Below are 25,071 nucleotides of genomic sequence, written 5' to 3' on the forward strand. Positions count from 1 at the left end.
CCACGGTATCTACCTGTAATCAAAACTGAACTTATTTAACACTGGCTGTCCAACTGTAAACAAAAATGTAAGTCATAAACTTGCTAATTGTTTTTCCTATGGCATGTCACAGATAAAGACTTGAATGCCAATTGATTCCCACATTCTTAGTGTTCTAACTAATTGGCTACATCTAACTGAAAAACTAGTAAAGAACAATGAACCAATTATAGAGTCTTTCCTGTAGGTCTTAGTAGTAGGAGAGAAGGCAAGGGAGATAAGCTCCTAAATTTTCTTCGAAGGTTTCTTCCGTTTCAGCATGAGTAATGTGCAGACTCGGTGTCCTCAGGGCATGGCCTCTGCCTGAGTTCTTTTTCCTGTAGCTATGATGAATTTTTAAAATGCTAAATAAATACCTCTGAGCCTGCCCTGATAACCTACAACCTATTGGGCCTATGTCTGCCCCAGAGCCATCCTTAATAGGCGTGCAGCAAAAATTTCTGATGTGAATACAGCTAGAAGGAAATGGCAGCCCACTCCAGTATTCTTGCCTGGAGAATTTCATGGACAGAGGAGCCTGGCGGGCTACAATCCGTGGGATTGCAAAGAGTCAGACACGACTGAGCAGCTAACACACACACATAGCTAGAAGGGAGGAGGAAGGCAGGGCCTAATAGCAGATTGAGTTTCAATGAGGCAGTGGGACTTTGAATTCACATCTAAAATGGATTTGCAGACTGAGGGGCTGTGTTTTCTAATAGTGCGTAGTGTTACAGTGAGAGTCTATTATGCAGAGATAATAATATTGAATATACTAAATAAGCCTTACGTCAGTCCCACCCAGATACAAGTTCTATAAATACCAGACCTTAAACTGCCTCTTTAAAGAGAATAAGCAAGTATTCTATATTGATTGTGTTTTTGAACTTAATTTTCACCATTCACATATGAGTATTTTTATTTTTTTAAACGTTTTATTTTATACTGGAGTGTAGCCGATTAACAATGTTGTGATACTTTCCTAGTACGGACATGGTATCTAGACTGAGGGAGTGTTAGTCAGGAGCGTGTACGCTCAGTTACTCAGTCACACCTGACTCTTTTGCAACCCTGTGAACCGTAGCCCTCCAGGCTCCTCTGTCCCTGGGATTTTCCCAGCAAGAATACTGGAGCGGGTTGCCATTTCCTCATTGATAAAGAATTTACCTACCAATGCAGAAGACACAGGTTCCATCCCTGGGTTTGGACGATCCCTGGATAAGGCGTTGGCAACCCACTCCAGTACTCTGGCCTGGGAAATCCCAGGGACAGAGGACCCTGGCAGGTACAGTTCATGGGGTTGCAAAGAGTCGGACACGACTTAGCGACTAAACATCAACAACAGTCCCCTAATTGCTACCCACCTCAATGCCAAATATACAAAATTTGCAAAACTTCAGTTTGTCTCTTTTTAAAAATGTCACGATCAGTTAAAGACTCATATAATACCCAAGAACTAAAATTCCATTAGGAAATACATACTGAGTATTTATTGTACTAAGTACTTTCTTTTGCAATTAAAAGTGTTTCCTGACCTACCCGCAAGACGTTTGTTCTTGTTGACTTTTCTTTCTACTGTATTAGTAAGTGAAAAATAACCCAGCGGCTAGAAATGTGAAGTCTGTGAGGCATCGACCTTATCTACAGCCTGGAAATGTTTTCTAGGTGCACAGACACACTGCTCTCGCTGCAAACACCCAGTCTCAACAGAATATGCATACCACCACTCTTGCCCGAGCGAAAGGGGAAATTCTGAGAGTCATTGAAATTCTTATTGAAAAGATGCCGACAGATGTCGTGGACCTTCTTGTGGAGGTAATAATGTTCTGGTTTTTTTCTTTTTAAATATATATTTAATTGCACCAGCTCTTAGTTACAGCACGTGGGTTCGTTAGTTGCAGCACATGGAATCTGGTCCCCTGACAGGGATGGAACCCGGCGGACTCCCTGCATTGGGAGCATGGGGTCCTCCTAACCACTGGGCCACCAGGGAAGTCCTAAGAATATTCTGTTTTATACGATAACATTCAAAGCCTAAATTAAGTACTCAAGTGTAGTAATATAAATCAGCATCTTTATTTCCAACACCTCTAAAAGAAAGAAAGGTAACTAAAGTGAACGAACTTTTTTATAATTTCTGAAGACTTTATTTAAATTTCCTCAAACCTCAAAATGATTGTTATGTCCATTTACCATTCACATGAAATTGGTCTGTATTAGAGTAATTTTTAAAGGTTATAATCTCTTTGGTATCTTTCATTATAAATAGAACATAGAGTGTGCTTAAATAAAAGCTACCTATCCTATATATAAAAATATGAAATGCCTTTCAAGTAAACAAGTCTGGTTTCTTTATTTTACTGTGTGCTCTCTTTAAAAAATGATTTTCACGGATAAGAGAAAGGATAGCCTATTGTATAAAGTAAGTATGCTATAATTTTAGTAAATGTACTATAATTTTAAAGTAAATATGAAAATAAAATTATGAGAGTTTTCATGCAAATAAAGCTTAAGTTAATAATTTAAATTATGGAAAATTACGTATTTGAAACTAATTTTAAATTTGTATCTTTTCTGTAAAGGTTATGGACATCATTATGTACTGCCTTGAAGGATCTTTAGTTAAAAAGAAAGGACTTCAGGAATGTTTTCCAGCCATCTGCAGGTAAAGAAGCCTTCTATAGCATGCAAAGTAAAAAAAGTTTTAGTAACAAATAATTTTAAACTGTTTTTTGAGCAGGATGAGTTAGTAATTGTGGCCAATTAGAAACCCTGTTATGAATTAATATCTGCTTACTTTCTAAAACGATTTAATCAGCTTATACTAAGAAAACACAACTATAACAGAACCACTACAAGGAGTAGGAGATAGCATCTATTAAATATGTCTATTTGTATATCCATTACCCATATTAGCTTTTATATTACAAAAAGAAGAGTTAGGAAGCTTGAAGGAGAAGATACACTTTTCAGCAATAGAAATCTTCATGCCACCTTTTTTGTAGTATATTTTATTTTTAATATAAAAGCCAGTATTTGCGTGTTCTCCTACTAAGCATAGGTGATTTCCCTGTGAGAAGGAGAGCAGTTCAAAGAAACCAAGAGCAGTTAACACTTTTATAAACAGTGTTGCATAGGTGACATATAATTCTAATCGTGTGTGTGTGTGTGCATGCCCTGCTGTTGCTTCAGTCGTGTCCAGCTCTTCGAAACCCTGTGGACCATAGCCCACCAGGCTCCTCTGTCCGTGGGCTTCTCCAGGCAGGGATCCTGGAGTGGGTTGCCATGGCCACCTCCAGGGATCTTCGACCCCCTCCCTCATGTCTCCTGCTCTGGCAGGCAGGTGCTTTACCTTGGTGCCCCTGGGAGGCCCTCGTCTGTGTATAGCATTTATCAGTAGGAAATGAAGATTTTTTTTTAATGTCAAAATGTAATCACGTTTATTTTTCTTTTAAAGTAGTTTTTGGTTCTTAAAATGTTTATAGCTTGAGATACAGTTTTGTTAAAAATTTTTTTTAACTTCCATGTGTTCAGCAGAAATAGTGTTAATGTCTGTTGAAGTTGTTTTAGCAGTTGTTTTTGTAGAAAACAGAACAACCAGTTAGGCATCGTTATGTAACATTGTTCTTTTTAAGGTAAGCGCAGTGCTGTCCTTACTGCAGGTCTGTTCAGTTCAGTGAGCGTGCTGCGCTGGAAAGCCTGGAGTTTGCAGTGGCATTACGCAGTGCGTCCTTACGCCTTCTGTATTTCCTGGCATTTCAGCAAATGTTTGCTGAGTTAATTGTACTCTGCATCCTCCCATATTTTCCCTTGTATTTACAATAGATTTTATATCCTAGTCTCTTCATTTTGCTGTTTCTGATATATGCCACCAGAGGTTAAATCACGAACACATGGAAAAAGTTTCCCTAATATGCATGTTGTACAGATGCATATTTTCTTGTGATATAGATCAGGCGTGTTAGAATACAGTAATTTTGTAAAATCATGCCATATTTAATTCTGGTTTATGTTCTTTTTATTGAAAATTATATATATTAAATCTTTTTTGTATAATTAATTGATGTTAAAAATACATGTAGCTGTTACGTTCCCAGTCAACTGTTCTCTAAGGAAACGTCTAAGCAAAAAATGGACATTTATCTGTCACTTAGCGGAAGCAAGGAAGCAGTTTTATTAGGAATTATCCTATTGAAGGTTAGCAAAGCGTTCCTTATAGCACCAGTGTCTGCTGTGAAAATAAGCCTCCTGGAGCTAAGGCGAGGAAATCATTCAGCGTTTAAAGGGCCTATCTCTGCCCTTCCCGAAAGTCTGCCTCCTCCGGCATCCTCCGTTGCTTAAGTCCCGTTCATTTCTGCCAGCCCATGTTTGTTTGCAGTTGTTTAATCACTGCAGAGGAAGGTTTCTGCCTGAATACTAAAGAAACATATATAAGCTGAATGTTAATTTTTTTTCTGATTTGGCTGAAAGCAATTGTATTTTATTAATTTGGTACCATTTATTGAACACCTACTGTGTATCAGGTGCTAACTAGGCCCTGGGAATACAATGATGAATGACATGTTGTCTTCAAGGAGCACAGGGTCTAATAGGGCAGGTAGTTAAAAGATAAATAACTCCAGGGGTGAGTGCTATGTTGGATGCTGGAGGAGAATTACATACTGGGGGCAGGGTTGGGCAGCAAATGCAGTGCTTAACTCTGTATATGGGAGTCTTAAAAAGTTCACAAAGAAGAGGCAGAGTAAGAACAATAATCATAAGGGAGTCTTAGGAAGTTTCACAAAGGAGAAAACAGACTAATAATATCAATTTCGTCGTGGAAGTGAAAGTCACTCAGCCGTGTACGACTTTGCAACCCCATGGACTGTACAGGCCATGGAATTCTCCAGGCCAGAATACTGGAGTGGGTAGCCTTTCCCTTCTGCAGGGGATCTTCCCAACCCAGGGATCAAACCCAGGTCTCTCGCATCGCAGGTGGATTCTTTACCAGCTGAGCCACAAGGGAAGCCCTGGAGTGGGTAGCCTATCCCTTCTCCAGGGGATCTTCCTGACCCAGGAATGGAACCGAGGCATCCTGCATCGCAGGAGGATTCTTTACCAACTGAACTATCAGGGAAGCCCCAATTTCTTTTTACTGACGGAGAAAAATATTTTAATAAAAATAGCTGCCAGCAGAGACACAGATGTAAAGAACAGACTTTTGGATTCAGTGGGAGAAGTAGAGGGTGGGATGATTTGAGAGAATAGCACTGAAATATATACATGACCATATGTAAAACAGATAACCTGTGTGAGTTTGATATATGAAGTGGGACACCCAAAACCCATGCCCTGTGACAACTGGGAGGGATTTGGTGGTGGGGGAGGTGGGAGAGGGTTCCGAATGGAGGGGACACATGCATGCCTCCGGCCAGTTCATACTGATGTGTGGCAGAAACCATCATAGTGTTACAAAGTTATTATCCTCCAATTAAAATAAATAATTTTTTCTTAAAAGTGGCTGCCAAGCAAAGAAAAGGATTTGTCCTCCGCAGGGGCTTAGGGTGGTGTTGGTAGGATTAGTGGCAGGTTTTGGAAAAGCTTCACCAAAGAGTTGATGGGGTGAGCTTTGCAGAATAAATTGCTGTGTGTCATCTGGAATTACAGAAAGGATCATACCAGCAAATGTTTGGAGGCACAAAAGTGTAAGAGAGAGAATTTGGTGTGGTAGTGACCAGAATGTAGGTTGAGGGTGGAATTCTCGCAACATGCCACAGGATAGGACTTTGAATTCTGTATGAAGGAATTTGGTCATTATTCTGCAAGCATTGGAGAGTCAGCAGAGTTTAAGCAAACTCTTGCCAGAATATAGGTGATAAGGCATAATGTTATGAAGCAGGATTTTTAAAAAATTGTTTTCATTTTGGAAAATTTCAAACATACACTAAAGTAGAAGGAGTAACGTAATAAATCCCCACGAATCCATCAGTTAGCTTCAAGAATTATCAACACATGGCCAGTCTCATCTCATTTGTAACATTCTCTTGTCCCCCTTCATTTTTTAATACAGTAGGTCGTTGTTGGTTATTTATTTTAAATACAGCAGAGTGTATATGAAACATGGGGCCTCCCTGGTGGCTCAGCAGTAAAGAATCCGCCTGCCAATGCAGGAGATGAAGGTCCCTGGGTTGGGAAGCTCCCCTGGAGAAGGCAATGGCAACCCACTCCAGTGTTCTTGCCTAGAGAATCCCATGGACAGAGGAGCCTGGTGGGCTACAGTCCATGTGGTCTCAAAAGAGGCAGACACGACTTTTGTGACTCATCAGCACGTGAAACATAGGATTTATAACAAATAGTTATAAATTGAAGTAATTGACTACCTCTTATTGTGTTAGATTATTATTATTTATTAGAGTTGTGAAGATATAAGCCCTAAAGGGTCAGTGCATAAACATAGGAAGATGAGTAACAAGGTTGTAACTTTGTTAAACTGTTAGTTGGAACAGATAATAAATCATGGAGGACTTCAGAGAACACTGAGCTTAGACAGGACCTCCTTACAGGTCGACGCCATGCCACCTACTTAGGCTAATTTGTACTCGATCAGTAAATGAACAACAAACATGTTAACGTATCAACAGAAGTAAAAATTATTTTATTGAATATCTGCCATGTTTATACCATTGTACTAGGTTCCTTACAGCACTTACATGCCCTCTGCTGCTGCTGCTGCTGCTGCTAAGTCGCTTCAGTCGTGTCCAACTCTGTGTGACCCCATAGACGGCAGCCCACCAGGTCCCTCCGTCCATGGGATTTTCCAGGCAAGAGTACTGGAGTGGGTTGCCATTGCCTTCTTCGTACATGCCCTCTACTTAGAAGTAAATTCCTTTCACTAAATATGAAACTCTAGTTAAAGTCAATGATGTGAATATCTGTGGTTCAGTCAGGTGAAATTTGGTTTTAAGATCTTTATATAATGTTGTATTCTTCTTCTTGTTCTGTTGGCTTTTGTCCTCTTTCTTTTCTTTTACCCTTTCTTAAAGATGCTATGCGTGCATGTTTAGTCACTAAGCCATGTCAGACTCTTTGTGACCTTAGAGCCTGTAGCCCACCAGGCTCCTCTGTCCATGGGGTTTTTCCCAGACAAAAAATACTGGAGGGGGTTGCCATTTCCTTCTCCGGGAGATCTTCCGACCCAGAGATCAAACCTGGGGCTTCCACATTGGAAGGCAGATTCTTCACCACTGAGCCACTGGGGAAGCCCAGAGATGCTACGTATTTTAGCTTAGGCTGACCTCTGCAATGCTGCTGCACTACCAATGTTTAGTTGTTACAGTTAGTAGATCATAACAAGTTATAAACTTCATTTAGTATGTATGTATATATATATATATTTTTAGTGAGATGATATTTGTCAAAGCACCTAGCAGAGTGCTTGTGATTTTGGTATTCAGAGAATATTAATTTCCGGGGGGAGTGTTTTCTCTAGCCAAACAATAATGCAAAAACCCAAAATATGTGTAAGAAATTAGTTAATATTTATCTGAGAGGATTTTATATCCCTAAAAAGTACAGGATGGCATTATTATCATTTTCATATAGGTAAAAAATTGATTTATTTCCCAAATATTAAATAATTTTTAGTCAGTGTTATAAAGATGCTTTTCATATCTTAAGTTGTATTAATTCCGTCAGGAACCTGGTATACCTGGTATATCTGATATCCTGAAGTCATTGACTGTTTTTAAATCAAAAGTACTCTCATTTGGGTTATACATAAAATTCACTCTTTTCTGAGTACCAAGATGGATTAGCATCATCAAATGTGAAATGACCCTAAGATTGGTTTTCCTGTTTTTCAGTTTTGTTTTTTAACCTTGACCAGTAGGCTTTGATTCTGATATGCATCTGGATTTTGAGTTTTCAGTTTAGAATTTTAAAACTTGAATGTCATAATTTCTCTAATATTATCTTCATTGTTAGTAACTTGGCAGGTATTTTTTAGATTGCATATAAAATTTCTGTTGGGTTGCTGTCTTGAAAATCTTGGGCTTAAACTCAGGCTGACCTCTGAATTGTTTGTTGCTATATACCAACAGTCAGTTTATTCAGATTTGCTTGTTTATTCATTTATTTACTCAGGTTTATTAATGATTATATGACTTAATATATAATTTAATGAATAGTGACCCCATCCACTGAACTATGTTTTAATTAAATTTTTGTCCTATGACATATATACTCAAACAAGTTTAAGCTATAAATTGTAAATCTAATGAAAGAAAATAGGACAGATGCAGAAAGTTTGATTTTTTTTCTAATTTTGTTCATATAATTTTCTATCAGCTGTTAAAACTTCTTGTAATGTCTTCTGCTTGAAAACAGAAATGGATTAGAACATGTGCCCAGTAAAATTTAATAGAATTTTTCCTGTCACTGACCCAAAAGCATGTGTTGATATTAAAACATGAGGTTATAGCACTGTATTAATGTATAATTTGCCAGAGTCGAAAGTGAATGTGTTAATCATTCAGTCGTGTCTGACTCTTTGCGATCCCCTGGGGTGTAGCCCACCAGACTCCTGTCCATGGGCTTCTCCAGGCAAGAATACTGGAGTGGGTAGCCATTCCCTTCTCCAGGGGATCTTCCTGACCCAGGGATTGAATCCAGGTCTCCCACATTGCAGGCGGATTCTTTACCGTCTGAGCCACCAGGGAAGCCCAAATTGCTGAAGTATAGGTTTATATCTCAACTTCTTGGCATCATGTGTATAAAGAGGGGCCAACCATCAATGCCTACGTCACAATCTGCAGATGATAGAGCAGTTGTTCAAGAGGAACACACCTGTTTGTAGGACTGAGATCAACGTGGAGTTGAGAGTCCTCAGAAGAATTTCCACCCATGGTGGTTGAATCTGTGGATGTGGGGCCCTTGAAAACAGAGAGCCAACTGTCATAAAACATTTTATGTAAGAGTTAGAGCATTCACAGATAGCCAAGGACAGTAGTTCATAGACCCAACTGTTTTAGGGATTTTGGGACTCTCAAGAATGTGTTGGGAAAGAGCTCTCACGAGTGAATATTAAAATACATTCCGTGCCTACTAGCTGAGAGAACTGAAGACACTCGTAATAAATGCTCACTCTCTGTTTGGTCCTCTGAGGAGTAATGAGCTCTTCAGTGTAGTTCCTGGATGATCTTCAAGAGAAGTACCTGATTTCGAGACTCTGCTTGAGACCCACTGCCTCCGACTATCCTGAAGCCTGATGGTTGCTACGCACACTGAAGTTCAGAAGCAAGTCCTCTGATAATCCTCCATCAGGAAAACAAAACCCAACTCATTGTCCTTTGTGGCACGTTCAGTGATCTAAGAGCTCGGATCCTAGAGTGCCTTTTTTGTTTACATATTGCGTAAACTCAGAATTTCCAAGGAAATGTCTGAAGACATCCTTTCAGCTCCTTCATTCCTGCAGTGATGCACCATTAGTTTTGAAAGACATGCCCTTAGACAGTAGCACACAATGCCGGCAGAGACTTTTAACTTCAGACTGTTCATTAATCGACTTTTATCTAAAGCTCCATTGGACAGAACTGGAACACTTAGAAGCTAGTTTAAAAAAAGCATGGTCCATTTATCCCTCTACATAGTCTAGTTTATATCCCTAGACTAAGCTAAACTGTCAGAAAGCTGCCTGTTAGGACCATGTTGTCTGACCTCCTTCAGCACTGACTCCCCCAGTTCCTTGTCAGTGTCTGGCCTGCAGTTTGCACTGAGGAACCTGGCCCCTGCGTGTCTCTGGAGGGTTACAGTCCAGTTGGGATCATGCTAATGTCCATTGTTCAGGGTCCCTCCTGAGAGTGCTCAGTCGCTTTGGTCGTGTCCGACTCTTTGCGACCCCACAGACTGTAGCCCACCAGGCTCTTCTGTCCATGGGATTCTCCAGGCAAGAATACTGGGGTGGGTTGCCATGCCTGCCTCCAGGGGATCTTCCCAGCCCAGGGATTAAAAGAAAAAAACATTTCTTTCAAATCCAGATGACAGGCGTTTTTTGTTTGCTTTGCCCTAAGGAATGAGAATGTGTTTTTTGTTTTTAATTCCACTTAACCAGAGTTAATTTAAACATTTTGCTTTGGTCATTGGGCAGCTCAAAACCACATTCCCTGCCTAACTTACAGAGTTAGGGCTTACATCTCCTTTTCTCTTTATCTCATCATCACATCTCAAACTTGTCTTCCTCTTCTGTCTTTTACTGAGTTAGGTTTTATCAAAGTCCCTGTGTGTGTGTCCAGTCGCCAAGTCGTGTTTGATTCTTTCAGGCTCCCCTGTCCATGGGGTTTTCCAGGCAAGAATACTGGAGCGGATTTCCTCCTCCAGGAGATCTTCCTGACCTGGGGATCAAAACCGGGTCTCCTGTGTCTCCTGCATTGGCAGGTGGATTCTTTACCACTGAGCCAGCTATTAAGTCCTTTCTGTAGTACATGTGTGTGTGTGTGTGTGTGTGTGTGTGTGTGTGTATTTAAGTAGATGTGTATGTGAAATTTAACACATTTATAATTTAATTTCAGAAGGCACAGAAACAAAGATGACCATTTTACACATAATACTGTGATTATTTTCTGAAAATTAAAAAAAGGTTGTCTTTGTATTAATTAAAATATCTAGATCTAGCTAGGGTAATTTATGTATATGTAGATATTTTTCTAAAAGATACAAAAATAACTTTTAAAAATTGAAATGTAGCTGATTTATAATATTGTATTGATTTCAGGTGTGTAATAAGGTTGTGTTTTTTTTCGGATTACATTTCATTTTAGATTATTACAAGGTATTGCATATAGTTCCCAGGACTATACAGTAAATCCTTGTTGCTTATCTATTTTTATGTATGGTGTTTTGTGTCTGTTAATTCCATACTCTTAATTTGTCTCTCCTTCCCTCCCTCCCTGCTTTGGTAACCATAAGTTTGTTTTCTATGTCTGGGAATCTGTTTCTGTTGTGTGTATAAATTCGCTGGTATTATCTTTAAGATTCCACATATAAGTGATATTTGTCTTTCTCTGTCTGAGTGCTTCACTAAGTATATATTCTCAAGGTCCGTCCGTGTTGCTGCAGATGGCACCGAGGAGTATCCATTACGTATCAATGTGTCTGACGTGCTTCACTAAGTATATATTCTCAAGGTCCCTCCGTGTTGCTGCGGATGGCACCGAGGAGTATCCATTACGTATCAATGTGTATATACGCGTTGTATCTCCTCATGGCAGTCTTCTGTTGGTTGGCACTGGGTTGTTTCCATGTCTTGGCTTTTGTAATTAGTACAGATGTGAACATTGGGATGCATGTTTCTTTTCAAATTTGAGTTTTTGCTTTTCCAGATTTTTGCCTAGGAGTGCATTGGAGAAGGAAATGGCAACCCACTCCAGTGTTCTTGCCTGGAGAATCCCAGGGATGGGGGAGCCTGGTGGGCTGCCGTCTGTGGGGTCGCACAGAGTGGACACGACTGAAGCGACTTAGGAGTAGCAGTAGAATTGCTGGATTATACAGGAGCTTTATTTTTAGATTTTTAAGGAACCTCCATACTGTTTTCCATAGTGGATACCGATTTACATTCCCGCCAACAGTGTAGGGGGTTCCTTTTCTCCACACTCGCCCCAGCATTTATTCTTTGCAGATATCATTTACTATTTTATGATAGCCATTCTGACTGTTGCGAGGTACTGCCTCATTGTGGTTTTGATTTGTTCTGCTGGCCATCTATATATCTTCTTTGAAGAATTGTCTCTTAGGTCTTCTGCCCATTCTTTAACTGGGTTGTTTATTGTTTTGATCTTGACTTATATGAGCTGTTTGTATATTTCAGATATTAACCCCTTCTGTAGGTTTTCTTCTCATTTTGTTAATAGTTTCCTTTGCAGTGCAGAATCTTTAAAGTTTAATTATGTTCCATTTGTTTATTTTTGCTTTTTATTTCTTGACCTTGGGTGACTAATCTCAGAAAATACTGTTCCATTTTATGCCAGAGAATATTTTACCTGTGTTTTCTTCTAGAAGTATGTTAGCGTCATGTTTTATAATCAAGTCTTTAACCATTTTGAGTTTATTTTGTGTGTGGTGTGAGGAAGTGTTCTGATTCCATTCATTCACATGTGGCTGTCCAGCTTTCCCAGTACCGCTTGGAAGAGGCTGTCTTTTCTCCATTGTAGAGTCTTACTTCCTTTGTCATGGATTGATTAATCCTACATTTGTAGGTTTATTTCTGGGCACTCCATTCTGTTCCATTGATCTGTGTGCCTGTTTTTGTGCAATACCATGCTGTTTTGATTACTATAGTTTTGTAGCATGGCATGAAGTCTGAAAGGATTATGCCTCCAGCTTTGTTCATTTCCCTCCAGATTGCTTTGGCAATTTTGAATCATTTATGGTCCCATATTTTAAAAATTACAATTTTGACTGCTGTGTAAACTTCATAGTCATAGATTTAAATATTTCCTAATAATTCACATTTTAGTTCCAGGGATATTATTAATAATATAATGGTTTCCATTAGTAATACAAGAAAATTACTAAGATTTCAGTGCCCTTGAGAGGCTGTAGCATACAGATCCTTCAAAATATAGTTATTCAAAGAAGTTCTATAACCAGATTTTTCATTTCAGTTCAGTTCAGTCACTCAGTCGTGTCCGACTCTTTGCGACCCCATGAATTGCAGCACGCCAGGCCTCCCTGTCCATCACCAACTCCCGGAGTTCACTCAAACTCATGTCCATTGAGTTGGTGATGCCATCCAGCCATCTCATCCTCTGTCATCCCCTTTTCCTCCTGCCCCCAGTCCCTCCCAGCATCAGAGTCTTTTCCAATGAGTCAACTCTTCTCATGAGGTGGCCAAAGTACTGGAGTTTCAGCTTCAGCATCATTCCAAAGAACACCCAGGGCTGATCTCCTTTAGAATGGACTGGTTGTATCTCCTTGCAGTCCATGGGAATCTTAAGAGTCTTCTCCAACACCACAGTTCAAAAGCATCAATTCTTTGGTGCTCAGCTTTCTTCACAGTCCAACTCTCACATCCATACATGACCACTGGAAAAACCATAGCCTTGACTAGATGGACCTTTGTTGGCAAAGTAATGTCTCTGCTTTTCAATATGCTATCTAGGTTGGTCATAACTTTCCTTCCAAGGAGTAAGCGTCTTTTAATTTCATGGCTGCAGTCACCATCTGCAGTGATTTTGGAGCCCAGAAAAATAAAGTCTGACACTGTTTCCACTGTTTCCCCATCTATTTCCCATGAAGTGATGGGACCAGATGCCATGATCTTCGTTTTCTGAATGTTGAGCTTTAAGCCAACTTTTTCACTCTCCACTTTCACTTTCATCAAGAGGCTTTTGAGTTCCTCTTCACTGTCTGCCATAGGGTGGTTGCCGGGGACCAGCCCCGGCTGATCCAGGGTATTCGAAGGCGAGACGGCATAGGCGAGGATCAGGATACAATAGCTTCAATTAGATATTAATTAAAGATATAAAGAGTGATAGAATAAGGATAGCTCAGTAGGAAAATTCAGTGGAGAAAAGAGGCTGAGTGGCTTGGTTTACTCGGGAGACCAATAAAACTTCAAGACAAGAAGTTTGCACCACTTACGTAGGCCACAGGCGTCCTTCCGTTCTCCCGAAGGAGAGGAGACACTGAGGCCTCCCCTGTCGGATCTTAGAAGCCCAGGCATAATTAGTAAGCATGGTGGGTTCTGTGCTCCAGATGGAGACTCAGCCAGAGTGGGAGAGAGAGCGACATGGGGAGACCAGTATTTCGAGGAACTGATCCCAATTCTTTATTTTCCATGGTCCACTTTTATACACTGAGATGTTATGCAAAAGTCACGTGGGGTCAGCAGTCCTGACTTTTATCAAAGTCAGGCGCTTCACACAAATGTATACAGAGGTCTTAGGGGTGTTACATCATCTTCTGGCCAGGGGGGCCTGCTGACAATTTACGACCCTCTCCTTGTGACAGCGGTCAGTCAATCAGGACACTTATTTCTCCAGGGCTGATTATTCTCAAAACAGACGCCACCCAAATAAAGTTACATTCCTACAGGGTGAGGGTGTAGTGGGTTTTAGTTAAGGAAAGAATTTACTTAGCCTAAGGTCTAACGTGATTAATATCAAAGGTTAATACTTATTCCTTCTATATATTCATTAATGTGTGTAAGGGCAGGGGATATGGAGACTTAGCAACAAACATTGGCTCAACAAATGAAAAACCCTTCACCAACACAATTTCTAATTAGCCCACTATACTTATAGTTTTCTAACTTCTCTAAAGAACCTGTTTTTAGAAGGTTTAAAGCATCTCGTGCCTCTCACGGTTGGGAGGCTGTGAGCAATCACATGTGGCCCGACGAGCCTGTCAGGCAGGCTAGAGAACCTTCAGAGGAGTTTGTAGGTTAAAACACTCTTATCACGCCCAGGAATTATTATTAACTGGAGCTCTAGGTTAACTCCTTCTCCGAAAGAGGTGGTGGGGGACAGCCCCCCGTAAAGTCAGAGATGTAGGTGAGAGTACAAAGTAGTAAAGTAGGCAGGCTCTGGTTATGGGGGTAGACGCTCGAGGATTTCCAGGGGGACTCCTGAGGCTCGATCCCGCCTTTGCGTATGTCGAGCCTCCTTCCTCATGACCTTTGTCACGGGCGGAGTACCTCACTCTGGCCCCCAACAGGTGGTGTCATCTACATATCTGAGGTTATTGATATTTCTCTCGGCAATCTTGATTCCAGCTTGTGCTTCTTCCAGTCCAGCGTTTCTCATGATGTACTCTGCATAGAAGTTAAATAAGCAGGGTGACAATATACAGCCTTGACGTACTCCTTTTCATATTTGGAACCAGTCTGTTGTTCCATGTCCAGTTCTAACTGTTGCTTCCTGACCTGCATATAGGTTTCCCAAGAGGCAGGTCAGGTGGACTGGTATTCCCATCTCTTTCAGAATTTTCCACAGTTTATTGTGATCCACACAGTCGGTTCATCACTGTAACAAATAAAGCTATTTTATTATATGGATATTAAACCATGTTCTTTCTACAACTTAGATATATTAGCAGCAACAAGACTGTTGCAACACTGAACTAATTTCATATTCACATTTATTCATAAGCAGAGTGAGAATTACAGTAAGGTAACATTTAAGGAATGAGCTCCTCTACATTCCCTCCTGTTTTCATTGGACTTTGCTCTACCTATTTCATTTTCCTAGATGATCTTCCCAAAGGCATCACCCAGCACTCTAGATCATGATTGTTAGAGACAGAAGCACAGAGCGTTCTGTGAGTTCTGAGTAATTTACAGGTAATTACCTAGACCATCAGTAATCCAGCATCCTCAGTTAAAAATACCCTAGACACTAAGAAAGTTGAACTAACCTTTTTTTGAGTCTTGGGAGGATAAATGTCACTGAGGTTTCCTCAGGGGGCTTCCCAAGTGGCTCAGATGAAGAATCCACCTGCCAATGCAGGAGCCACAGGAGATGCAGGTTCGATCCCTGGGTCGGGAAGATCCCTGAAGGAGAAGACGGCAACCCACTCCAGTATTCTTGCTGGGATAACACGATGGACAGAGGAGCCTGGCAGGCTACAGTCCATGGGGTCGCAAAGAGTCAGACATGACTGAAAGTGAACTGAGCACACATGCGTGCGTGAGATTGCCTTAGAATTCATACCAGTGGCTGTGTTACTAAACGTGAATTTCCTCGTGAAGACTCTAATACAGCAGACGAGCCAGCATGGAGCATGCCATGCCTGACTCAGTTTGGTCACCGTCTCATTTTACTCTGCTTTCTTTGATGCAGTAGCATAAAACATGGGAGTGTAGGAACGCACAGATGCTAGTCAACCAAAAGAGAAGCAGTTGAGCCCACAAGCGTGACATGGATAATTTAAGGGTTTGTTATTCATTTTCCAAAAGTATCCTTTCTTAAAAATTGTTAATTTCTGCTGTACAAAAGATATTATTTACTAATCTCAGAACAGGAAAAATTCAAGCCCCTATAAGCTACTGACTGCTGCTGCTGCTAAGTCACTTCAGTCGTGTCCGACTCTGTGCGACCCCACAGACGGCAACCCACCAGACTCCCCTGTCCCTGGGATTCTCCAGGCAAGAACGCTGGAGTGGGTTGCCATTTCCTTCTCCAAAAACTACTGACTAGCAAAGCTCAATTAGAAAGGAAGATAAAATACAGAAACGTAATCGAATTAAAATATACCTTTTAAATTAAGGCAGTTATGTTCTTGAGGGCCAGTAGTGATACAATGCAAAACAAACGATTAAGGATTTTTTTTTTGATGAATTGTTTTTGCACATTATGAATAGCTTGAATAAAAAGATTTTTGCATCTATTTCTTTTATTGTGTTCATAGCAAGTAGTATAGGGCTTCATCTGGTTAAATACCGTAATATACCCCAGAATTCCCACATAGATCCTATTCCATGCATTTTTATTCTTTTAAGTGGAGGAAATTTATTTAATGTATAACTAAGACTGGCAATTTTTGTTCCTTTCAAAGACTTACTATGTAAATTCACAGATTCGAAAGGAGTCCCTTTTTGAACTGTGTCCCAATTTTTAGTTTAGAAAATTTGAACTCTCAATATAGGCCCTCAGTAACTGTAGTTGAATAATGATACCAGCTATGCTACTTCCCGTGTTTTGTCCTTAATTTTGTCATAATAAATGGCACCAGTTATTTCACTTAAACGATGACCTTGTTGCATTACTTTTATAGAAATACAAGTTGTAGAATTTGGACTCTGCAATGGACTTCACATTATAAATTACCTATTTCTGGCCTTTATTTGACAGGTGGACAAACTGAAGAGCATGCTTTTTTAAAAAATAAAAATTATTGGAATATAGTTGGCTTACAGTGCTGTGTCAGTTTCTACTGCACAGCAAGGTGAATCACTGTACATACTCACGTGTGCCTGCTAAGTCGCTTCAGTCGTGTCCAGCTCTTTGTGACCCTATGGTAGCCCACTAGGTTCCTCTCTGCCTGGGATTCTCTGGGCACTGGAGTGGGTTGCCATGCCTTCCTCCAGGGGATCTTCCCAGCCCAGGGATCGAATCCGCATCTCTTATGTCTCCTGCCTTGGCAGGTGGGTACTTTACCGCTGGTGCCGCCTGGGAAGCCCACACATATATACACGTATGCCCTCCGTTTTGGATTTCCTTCCCCTTTGGGTCACCACCAAGCACTGAGTAGAGTTGCCTGTGCTGTACAGTCAGTTCTCCTTGGTTATCTATTTTCCCACAGTACCAGTAGTATACACGTCAGTCCCTTCTTGAGCCGACGATCGGGTGAAAGGGAAGGCCTGTTTGGCTGAAAGGATCCCACACCTGCTGTGTATCCTACGCGGGCGGGTGTGCGCGCGCTGCTCATGCATCACGTGGCACAGGGTTGCGGCATCTCGGCAGACGACGAGATGGCTCTCGCTGTGGTCCAGGCCCAGGCCTCCTCCTTGCTGCATCCTTCCTTCCCCATCCTCTCTCTTTTATCCTCAACTTCTCTTCCTCGGTCTGAACACACGCACCGTTATCTCTCACTTGAAATCCGTCCTCCGCTCCGCAGCCCCTCTCTTTGCTGCCGAGACTCTCGTCTCTCCTCCAGGAAGGAGTCTGCGCTCCGTCCATTTTGTCAGCTCTCACGCCCTGTGAATCTGCTGTTGTCTGCTCTTTATCCCCGCTATTTTGTTATCATCTCTCTGTCTCCCGCAGTTACAACTTTTCTATTGCCAAATGTTTTTTTTCAGTCTTGAGTGTAGTGGTTCTCAAACTTTTGGTCTCAGAACCCCTTCAAAATTGAAGATTCCAAAGAATTTTTAATTTATGAAAGTTGTATCTATGGAGTTCTAATATATTAGAAATGAAAACTTGGGTATTTAAAAAATATTTATTGGTGTATTTAATAATAGCTCAATTCATGTTGATGTAAAAACTTTTATGAAAAATAACTACTTGCCAAAACAAAACCAAAAAAACCTGACAGATGAAGCATTGCTTAACATTTTTGCAGATTTCTCTAATGTCTGGCTTAATAGGAGCCAGGTGGATTTTTATATCTGCACATGTCTAATCTGTTGCCATATGTTGTTTTATTTAAAGTTTATAGTGAAAATCTAGCCTCAAATAGATATATAGTTTAAAAAGAGAGTCATATTTCAATAGCCTTTTAAAATAATTTTGCATATTTTTTAGTAGTTCATCAAAACTCAACAGGTGGTCGTTTTTTAAAGGTTAGCTGCAATGAGAAATCTGTAGTTTTAAGGAATTTTTCGTACTGTTACCTTCAATACATTGGGTGGGTCTTTGAGTGATTTTTTTTGAGTGGGTCTTTTGCTGTGCGTGGTTTTATAACATTATGCACTTGTCTTTGGAAGATCTTGGTTACTGAATTATTTGTAAATTCTCCATATACTGTCACATTACAGTCCACATTGTCAAAACCTCATATTTGCTAATATCACTGCTGATCTCATTAAAAAAAAAAAAAAAGGCAGAGAGTATTGGAAAGCCAGATACTACTTTGCAAAACACTAATTTTTACTTGAAAGCTTGAATTTTATCCTTGGCAACAAATTCTGGCTGTTGTTTTCCTGGACAGGACAAAAAGCAGTTCATTTTCCAGAAAACGTCTGGCAAATACCCAAGTCCAAATAATCATAGTTTCTCTCTCAGTGATACTTTCAGTGAAAGTGAAAAAAACAGCTAGTTTAGCTTACACCTCAGTCTTCCAACAATTTTCCCCTGAGACCCCAGTCATATTTCAGTCGATATTAGAAATACTTTATATGTATACTTCCCATTCTGTCACACTGAATAGTAAAGCAACATGTACTCAAGGGTCAAAATTTAAATAAAATTAATCATTTTTACAGCTTCATCAAGGATATCCCTAAGTGAAAACACTTCCTTGTTTTGTTTACTCTCATGGCAGTGAAGGTTATTGTGACGACTGGCAGAATCTGGTGCCACTGCCTTGATAAGGGCCAAAGGATCTGCAGTTTTACCCATCACTGTGCACCATCAGTGCCAGTTCAATACAGCGAAAGCTCATTGACGCCTCAGGAGTTTTTAAAAGTAGTTTTGATCTCACAGACTTCCTAGTAGGAGCATAAAGTCCCCAAGGCATCTGCAGACCCCACTTGGTTAAGAACCTCTGATTTAGTTGGGCATTTTGTTGCACCAAAATGTGAAACTTACTTCTTCTTTCTTAAAACTCTGATAGAATTTTCTGCATCCTCCATATCCTGAAGTCATCACCTTTCCTAGGATCCAGTATTTGGGGAGAGGGTAAGGGAGATCTCAGGGGATGAGTTTTTCTGAGGCTCAGTATCAATCCTGAAATTTATTCCACTTACTTTAAAGGACTCTTTGCTTTTCTAGGGGTTCTTGGCTCTCCTTGAATTCCAATGCTGCTGGTCCCAGAAGGGGGCCACCTTGAAGAGTCCTAGATGTTTGGTGTTACCCAAAGCACCATGATGCGTAATGAAAGGTGAAAGTGAAAGTCGCTCAGTCATGTCTGACTCTTTGCAACCCCATGGACTGTGTAGTCCATGGGATTCTCCAGGCCAGAATACTGGAGTGGGCACCCTTTCCCTTCTCCAGGGGATCTTCCTAACCCAAAGATGGAACCCAGGTCTCCCTCATTGCAGGCGGCTTCTTTACCGGCTGAGCCGCAGGGGAAGCCCAGGATACATATTACCTGGAGGCAAATCTGCCTGTCATTAGGGCCCATGTTATAGATGATATCCTATTATATGTGTCAGACCCGCATGCCTCAAGTCCCAGTCTCAGCTCACGATGCTCAGGGCACGTTAGTCTTCTTTCTATTCATTGAGTAAAGCCACGCTTACTTCTGTCTGTATGTGCTGTCCTGGGCTGGGCCACTGTGGGCTGCCCAGCTCCAGCCTGTCAGTCAGGTGCTGTCCCCGCCCCCAAAGGTCTTACATTGACTTGGCAGAGACAGGGTGGTAAATCAGAGAAACGGTGTCCAGGACACAGAGACGCTCCCAGGTGCTGTGATGGGAGGAACACGAAGGAAGGACCTGTCTGTCGTGCACAGGAGTTAAGAGGAGAATTGGTGATATTTTAGTGTTATCACCTCTATGGGAAAGAATCTAAAAAAGAGTGGATCTGTGTATGTGTAACTGATTCACTTTGCTGTGTACCTGAGACTAACACAGTGTTGTGTATCAGCTGCTGCTGCTGCCAAGTCACTTCTGTCGTGTCCAACTCTGTGCGACCCCATAGACGGCAGCCCACCAGGCTCCCCCGCCCCTGGGATTCTCCAGGCAAGAGCACTGGAGTGGGTTGCCATTTCCCTCTCCAATGCATGAAAGTGAAAAGTGAAAGGGAAGTCGCTCAGTCGTGTCCGACTCTTCGCGCCCCCATGGACTGCAGCCTACCAGGCTCCTCGTCCTTGGGATTTTCCAGGCAAGAGTGCTGGAGTGGAGTGCCATCGAGCTATACCCCAATAAAAGAAAATTTTTTAAGTAAAAAAATAATCAGGCAGGGAAATCCTTCTGACTCCAGACTTGAAGGTATTGCCATATGCAAAATTGGCTGTCACTGAATGAAATGTATTAAATATGATTGTAAATCTCTGACCAATGAATCAATGATCCCTTTGAAGAAAGTATAGTGTGTATTCTTTTCCATTGTGTATTTGGAGCCAATAATGAAGAAATGCTCCATCATAGACCTGAGCAATATAGTTAATGGCTCAACTACTTGGGCTTCTTAGTGGATATTAAAAAGACTAGGGAGGAAACTAACTTTAAATAACACTGGGTATAAATTTCTCTAATTTATTGTAAATGGATACTTCACTTAAGTCTTTGTAGTACAGACATTGAAATTTAAAGTATTTTGTATGTTTTCCTGGATTTAACTGATTGTCTCTCAACTAGCCTCTTAGTAGGCTATTACCTAGAAAATGTACTTTATAATTAGAACACTTTTATTCACTTGTGTCCTCTACATATCACTATTACTTACCCACAGTTTCTTCCATTGAAATACGCTGGCCTAGCAGCCTACCATACAGGCATTAAAAAGCTTGAGAGCAGTCCATTTGTACTGTGGATGGAAAGATGTCAGCAAAAGATAAATTTAAAGAGAAACTAGCAGAGTTTCAGAAAAGTATGTAAAATCATTTTAAAAGAAGAAAACTATACGCAAAGATTGATATTCAGGCATGTATTTGCATGTAAACATATGAAGAGGGGAAAAAAGCTGGAAAAGACACACCCCAAAGTTTTCCTCATGGTTACCTGTGGTGGTGGAGGGGACTGTGGTAAAAGATAGCGTTCTCTTTTTTTCCCATTAAGTAATCTGTTTCCTTCTGGCTGCACCACGTCTCCCGTTGCCGCTCTCGGGCTTTCTCTGTTGTAGCACGCAGAGGTGCCTCTCCAGCCACCATGCTCTGGTTTCTCTCTGCGGAGGCTTCTCTGGTTGTGGAGCGTGGACTCAGGCACACAGGGCTCCGCGGCTGTGGCACACGAGCTTAGTCACCCTGAGACACGGAGCCGGGATTGAACCCGCCTTCCCTGCGCTGGCAGGCGGATTCCTAACCACTGGACCACCAGGGAAGCCCCAAGGATAACTTCCTTCTGTTTATTTTTCTATACTCTGGGTTTCTTTTTTTACAGTGAGTGTGTATTCCTTTAAATTGGATATATGTATTAGAATAATTCAAATGAAAGAAAATCATTGGGACAGCATTAAAGCTGTAACATAGATAAGATACAAAATTCAGAGTAAAGTGTTTAAACTTTTGAACTGAATGGTGGAAAAAAAATCCAGACAGAAGAGTTAAAAGTCTGTATTTTCAGACATAGTTTACCTTTTCTTAAACTTTGTTATTATGTAGACAGACTGATTGATTCTGCTCTTCATGTGAAAAGCTGAATCAGCTCTGTGCACCCTAAATGGACACTTAAAATACAGTTAAGAAAGTGAACACTGTCTACTTGAGAACAGTCCATGAGCTCATTTTTAAAAAAACTCCAAATCTGTGGTTTGTGTTTATCTCAATGGTGTTAATAATTACAGGATGCAGCATAGCTTCTATCCTAACTTCCAGTAAAATTGTTAAATCTGTTACAATTTTATAGGATACCCTTTATAATAAATATAGATGTCTGTCCTATACTCACGTGAGTAGAAATCCTTCTGAAACCATTTCTGTCCGTGTCCCTACTCCTGAAAACACACCAGCAGGTGACTGCCTTTCAGTGTTAAAGTTCTTGATGAAAAAACAAATCTCTAAAGCTTCCAGAAGTATTCCATTTCACTGTATAACAGAAAGAACATTAAATTTTCCGACTGTTTGAAATGATAATAGAGAAGAGTTTCAAACTAAAGTCATCTATATCATTTGTATTAGCAACTTGAAGCTTAAACTGAGATAATTTGCTGTTATCAGATTATATCTGAAAATCATAAGTGTTTAAGAAACAAACAAGTTTATGATATTTGGGGAACTCATTTCCCTTATTTATTAACATGTTATTAGCACTTATTTGCCCTAGGAAAATAGCAAAATAACTGCACCTTTTATATCCTTTCTGTGGTATATATTCAGAGATGCAAATGATGATGATGATAATTATGGTAGCTACTAAAGTGTGTACTTACTACAGAAAGTACTTATTATATGCCAGGAACACCTCTAAGTACTTTACATGTAGTAACTAATTCAGTCTTCATGATAATCATATCAGGTACTATTATTGTTCCCATTTTACAGATGAGGAAGCTGAGGCATAGATGTTAAGTTGTTCAAGGTCACAAATTAGTAAGTGCATGAATCAGGTAATAAGAGAGGTATCTCTCAGCCATCATTTACAATACACCTCAACAAGCATGTTTTTTTACCTGCAGAAATCCTGTTTTCAGTCGTGCTTCTAAAAACCCCAGCTGTAGCGTTCCTCTAGCCGGTTTTTCAGAAGGGAAGCAATTTACCTATTAAATACTTCGTGGTGGTGTTTAGGAAACATCTGTTGAGGATTTGGGCTTCCCTGATGGCTCAGCTGGTAAAGAATCCACCTGCAATGCAGGAGACCTGTGTTCAATTCCTGGGTCAGGAAGATCCTCTGGAGAAGGGATAGGCTACCCACTCCAGTATTCTTGGGCTTCTGCTATGGCTCAGCTGATAAAAGAATCCGCCCACAATGCGGGAGACCTGGGTTCAATCCCTGGGTTGGGAAGATCCCCTGGAGAAGGGAAAGGCTACCCATTCCAGTATTCTGGCCTGGAGAATTCCATGGGCTGTATAGTCCATGGGGTCGCAAAGAGTCGGACACGACTGAGCAACTTTCACGTCATTTCATTGAGGATTTACAGTGCGTAAGATGCTGAGTGGGAAATCATGACTCTCAGATGGAATTTTCCAGTTGTCAGTCACCATCTCAGAATGAAGGGTCCTTTCCATTTTGTCCTTTGAACTGGTGCCTGTCACTAGGGGAATGAAGTGCTTCTAGAAAACATTCCCTCATCCTGCACTGTTCATCCCCCACCACCACCAAACTAGCACAGCTCCCCTTGAGCTGATGCCTTCCTCAGAGCTACTTTTGTGTCTCTAAGTTGTTCAAACGTGTTAGTGGCATGGAGACCCAGAGTTCTGGGAGTGGTTGGTTGTGGGGGGAAGGGTGCGAAGATGTCTGGAAGGAGCCTCCTCCTCTACAAAGTGCCCCCCTTGGTTGCAGCCCTGACATCCCTGAGGGTTATTGACTGATGCTCTGAGAACCAAGTCCTGAGCTCCTTACATGGCGGTCCTTACAAAAGCCCTTTGCCATCTTGTCCAGGCCACCAGGGTGTCATCACTGATACCTTCTGTGGTCATACTGATTTTTTCCTGCATTCATAGCTTTACTTGTGTTTAGGGGTCAGGTCTTGTCCCTGGGCTATTGGGAGCACATCATGGATACTGAGAAGTCTCTCTCCTCATCTAGTATACATGATGGATAAAGGGATGGTGTATTGATTACATTTTAAATAACTTTTGTTTCATTAATAAAGAAAAATCTGCATGCATATCCTGCAGAGTGCAATCAGATGAACAAATCTAAAAAGTTATTTCATGCAAGTTAAAACGAAAATATGATAGCATTTTTTTCCTCATATTGGCAAAAATGTAGAAAATTTGATCATATCAAGTAGGGAACTCTTTTATGGGGAACTGAGGATAATTTGGCATTGCCTGAAGAAGGGAATGACTACCCACTCCAGTATTCTTTTCTGGAGAGTTCTATAGACAGAGGAGCTTGGCGGGCTATAGTCCATGGGGTCGCAAAAAGAGTCAGACATGACTGAATGACTTTCACTTCACGGGTTGTACAATGGTAAAGAAGCCTCCTGCCAATGCAGGAGACATGGGTCCTGTCGCTGGGTCAGAGAGATCCCCTGGACTAGGAAATGGCAACCCACTCCACTATGCTTGCCTGGAAGATTCCATGAGAGAAGCCTGGCAGGCCCCAGTCCATGGGGTCGCAAAGAGCCAGACACAACTGAGTGACTGAGCACGCATGCATGCACTCACAGCAAAGTTTACAATGTGTGTGTGCTTTAATTTAGAACCTTGCTTTGGGGAATCTTTCCTACACAAATACTCATCTATGTGTACAAGGATCTGTGTATAACTTAAATGTCAGAAAGGGACTATTTCAATAATGGAGTGTAAATGCACAGGAAAATAAAGCAGATGTGAAAAAGGATGACGTGGATTCATGTATGTGGGAGGATGCTCCATGAACTATTGAGGGAAGAAAAGAAAGTTGCGGAATAATAGGTGTAATATGACCCCACTTTGGTAATAAAAATTAGGCAAAGCTGAGAATGTCCACCAAATTGTTAACAGCGATTAACCCTTGGTGAAGAAGGAGGCATGAGAGCAAAGACTTGCCCTTTGCTATGTATTAGTGGTGGTTCTTTACAGTTACGTACGGCCTTAATACTTTTTAGACCAAGAGTTTAAAGTCTTGGGATCATTTTCAATCAACATCAAGAATTTGTAAAAGCAGCTAGATAAGAA

The 25,071-nt window shown here is 40.9% G+C and overlaps 1 protein-coding gene across 4 annotated transcripts in view; it reads left to right on the forward strand.

Moving 5' to 3' along the window:
* WDR7 (WD repeat domain 7) overlaps nucleotides 1-25,071 on the forward strand; it is a 354,748-nt gene that overhangs the window by 252,971 nt on the left and 76,706 nt on the right. For all 4 annotated transcript variants that reach the window (XM_027526250.1, XM_027526251.1, XM_027526252.1 and 1 more), the window contains 2 exons: nucleotides 1,684-1,833; nucleotides 2,601-2,683. In XM_027526250.1, the coding sequence (XP_027382051.1) occupies nucleotides 1,684-1,833; nucleotides 2,601-2,683 (233 nt within the window). The remainder of the gene's footprint in view (nucleotides 1-1,683; nucleotides 1,834-2,600; nucleotides 2,684-25,071) is intronic.

This window comes from Bos indicus x Bos taurus, chromosome 24 (genome assembly GCF_003369695.1).
Source record: "Bos indicus x Bos taurus breed Angus x Brahman F1 hybrid chromosome 24, Bos_hybrid_MaternalHap_v2.0, whole genome shotgun sequence".
NCBI classification, from domain to species: domain Eukaryota; kingdom Metazoa; phylum Chordata; class Mammalia; order Artiodactyla; family Bovidae; genus Bos; species Bos indicus x Bos taurus.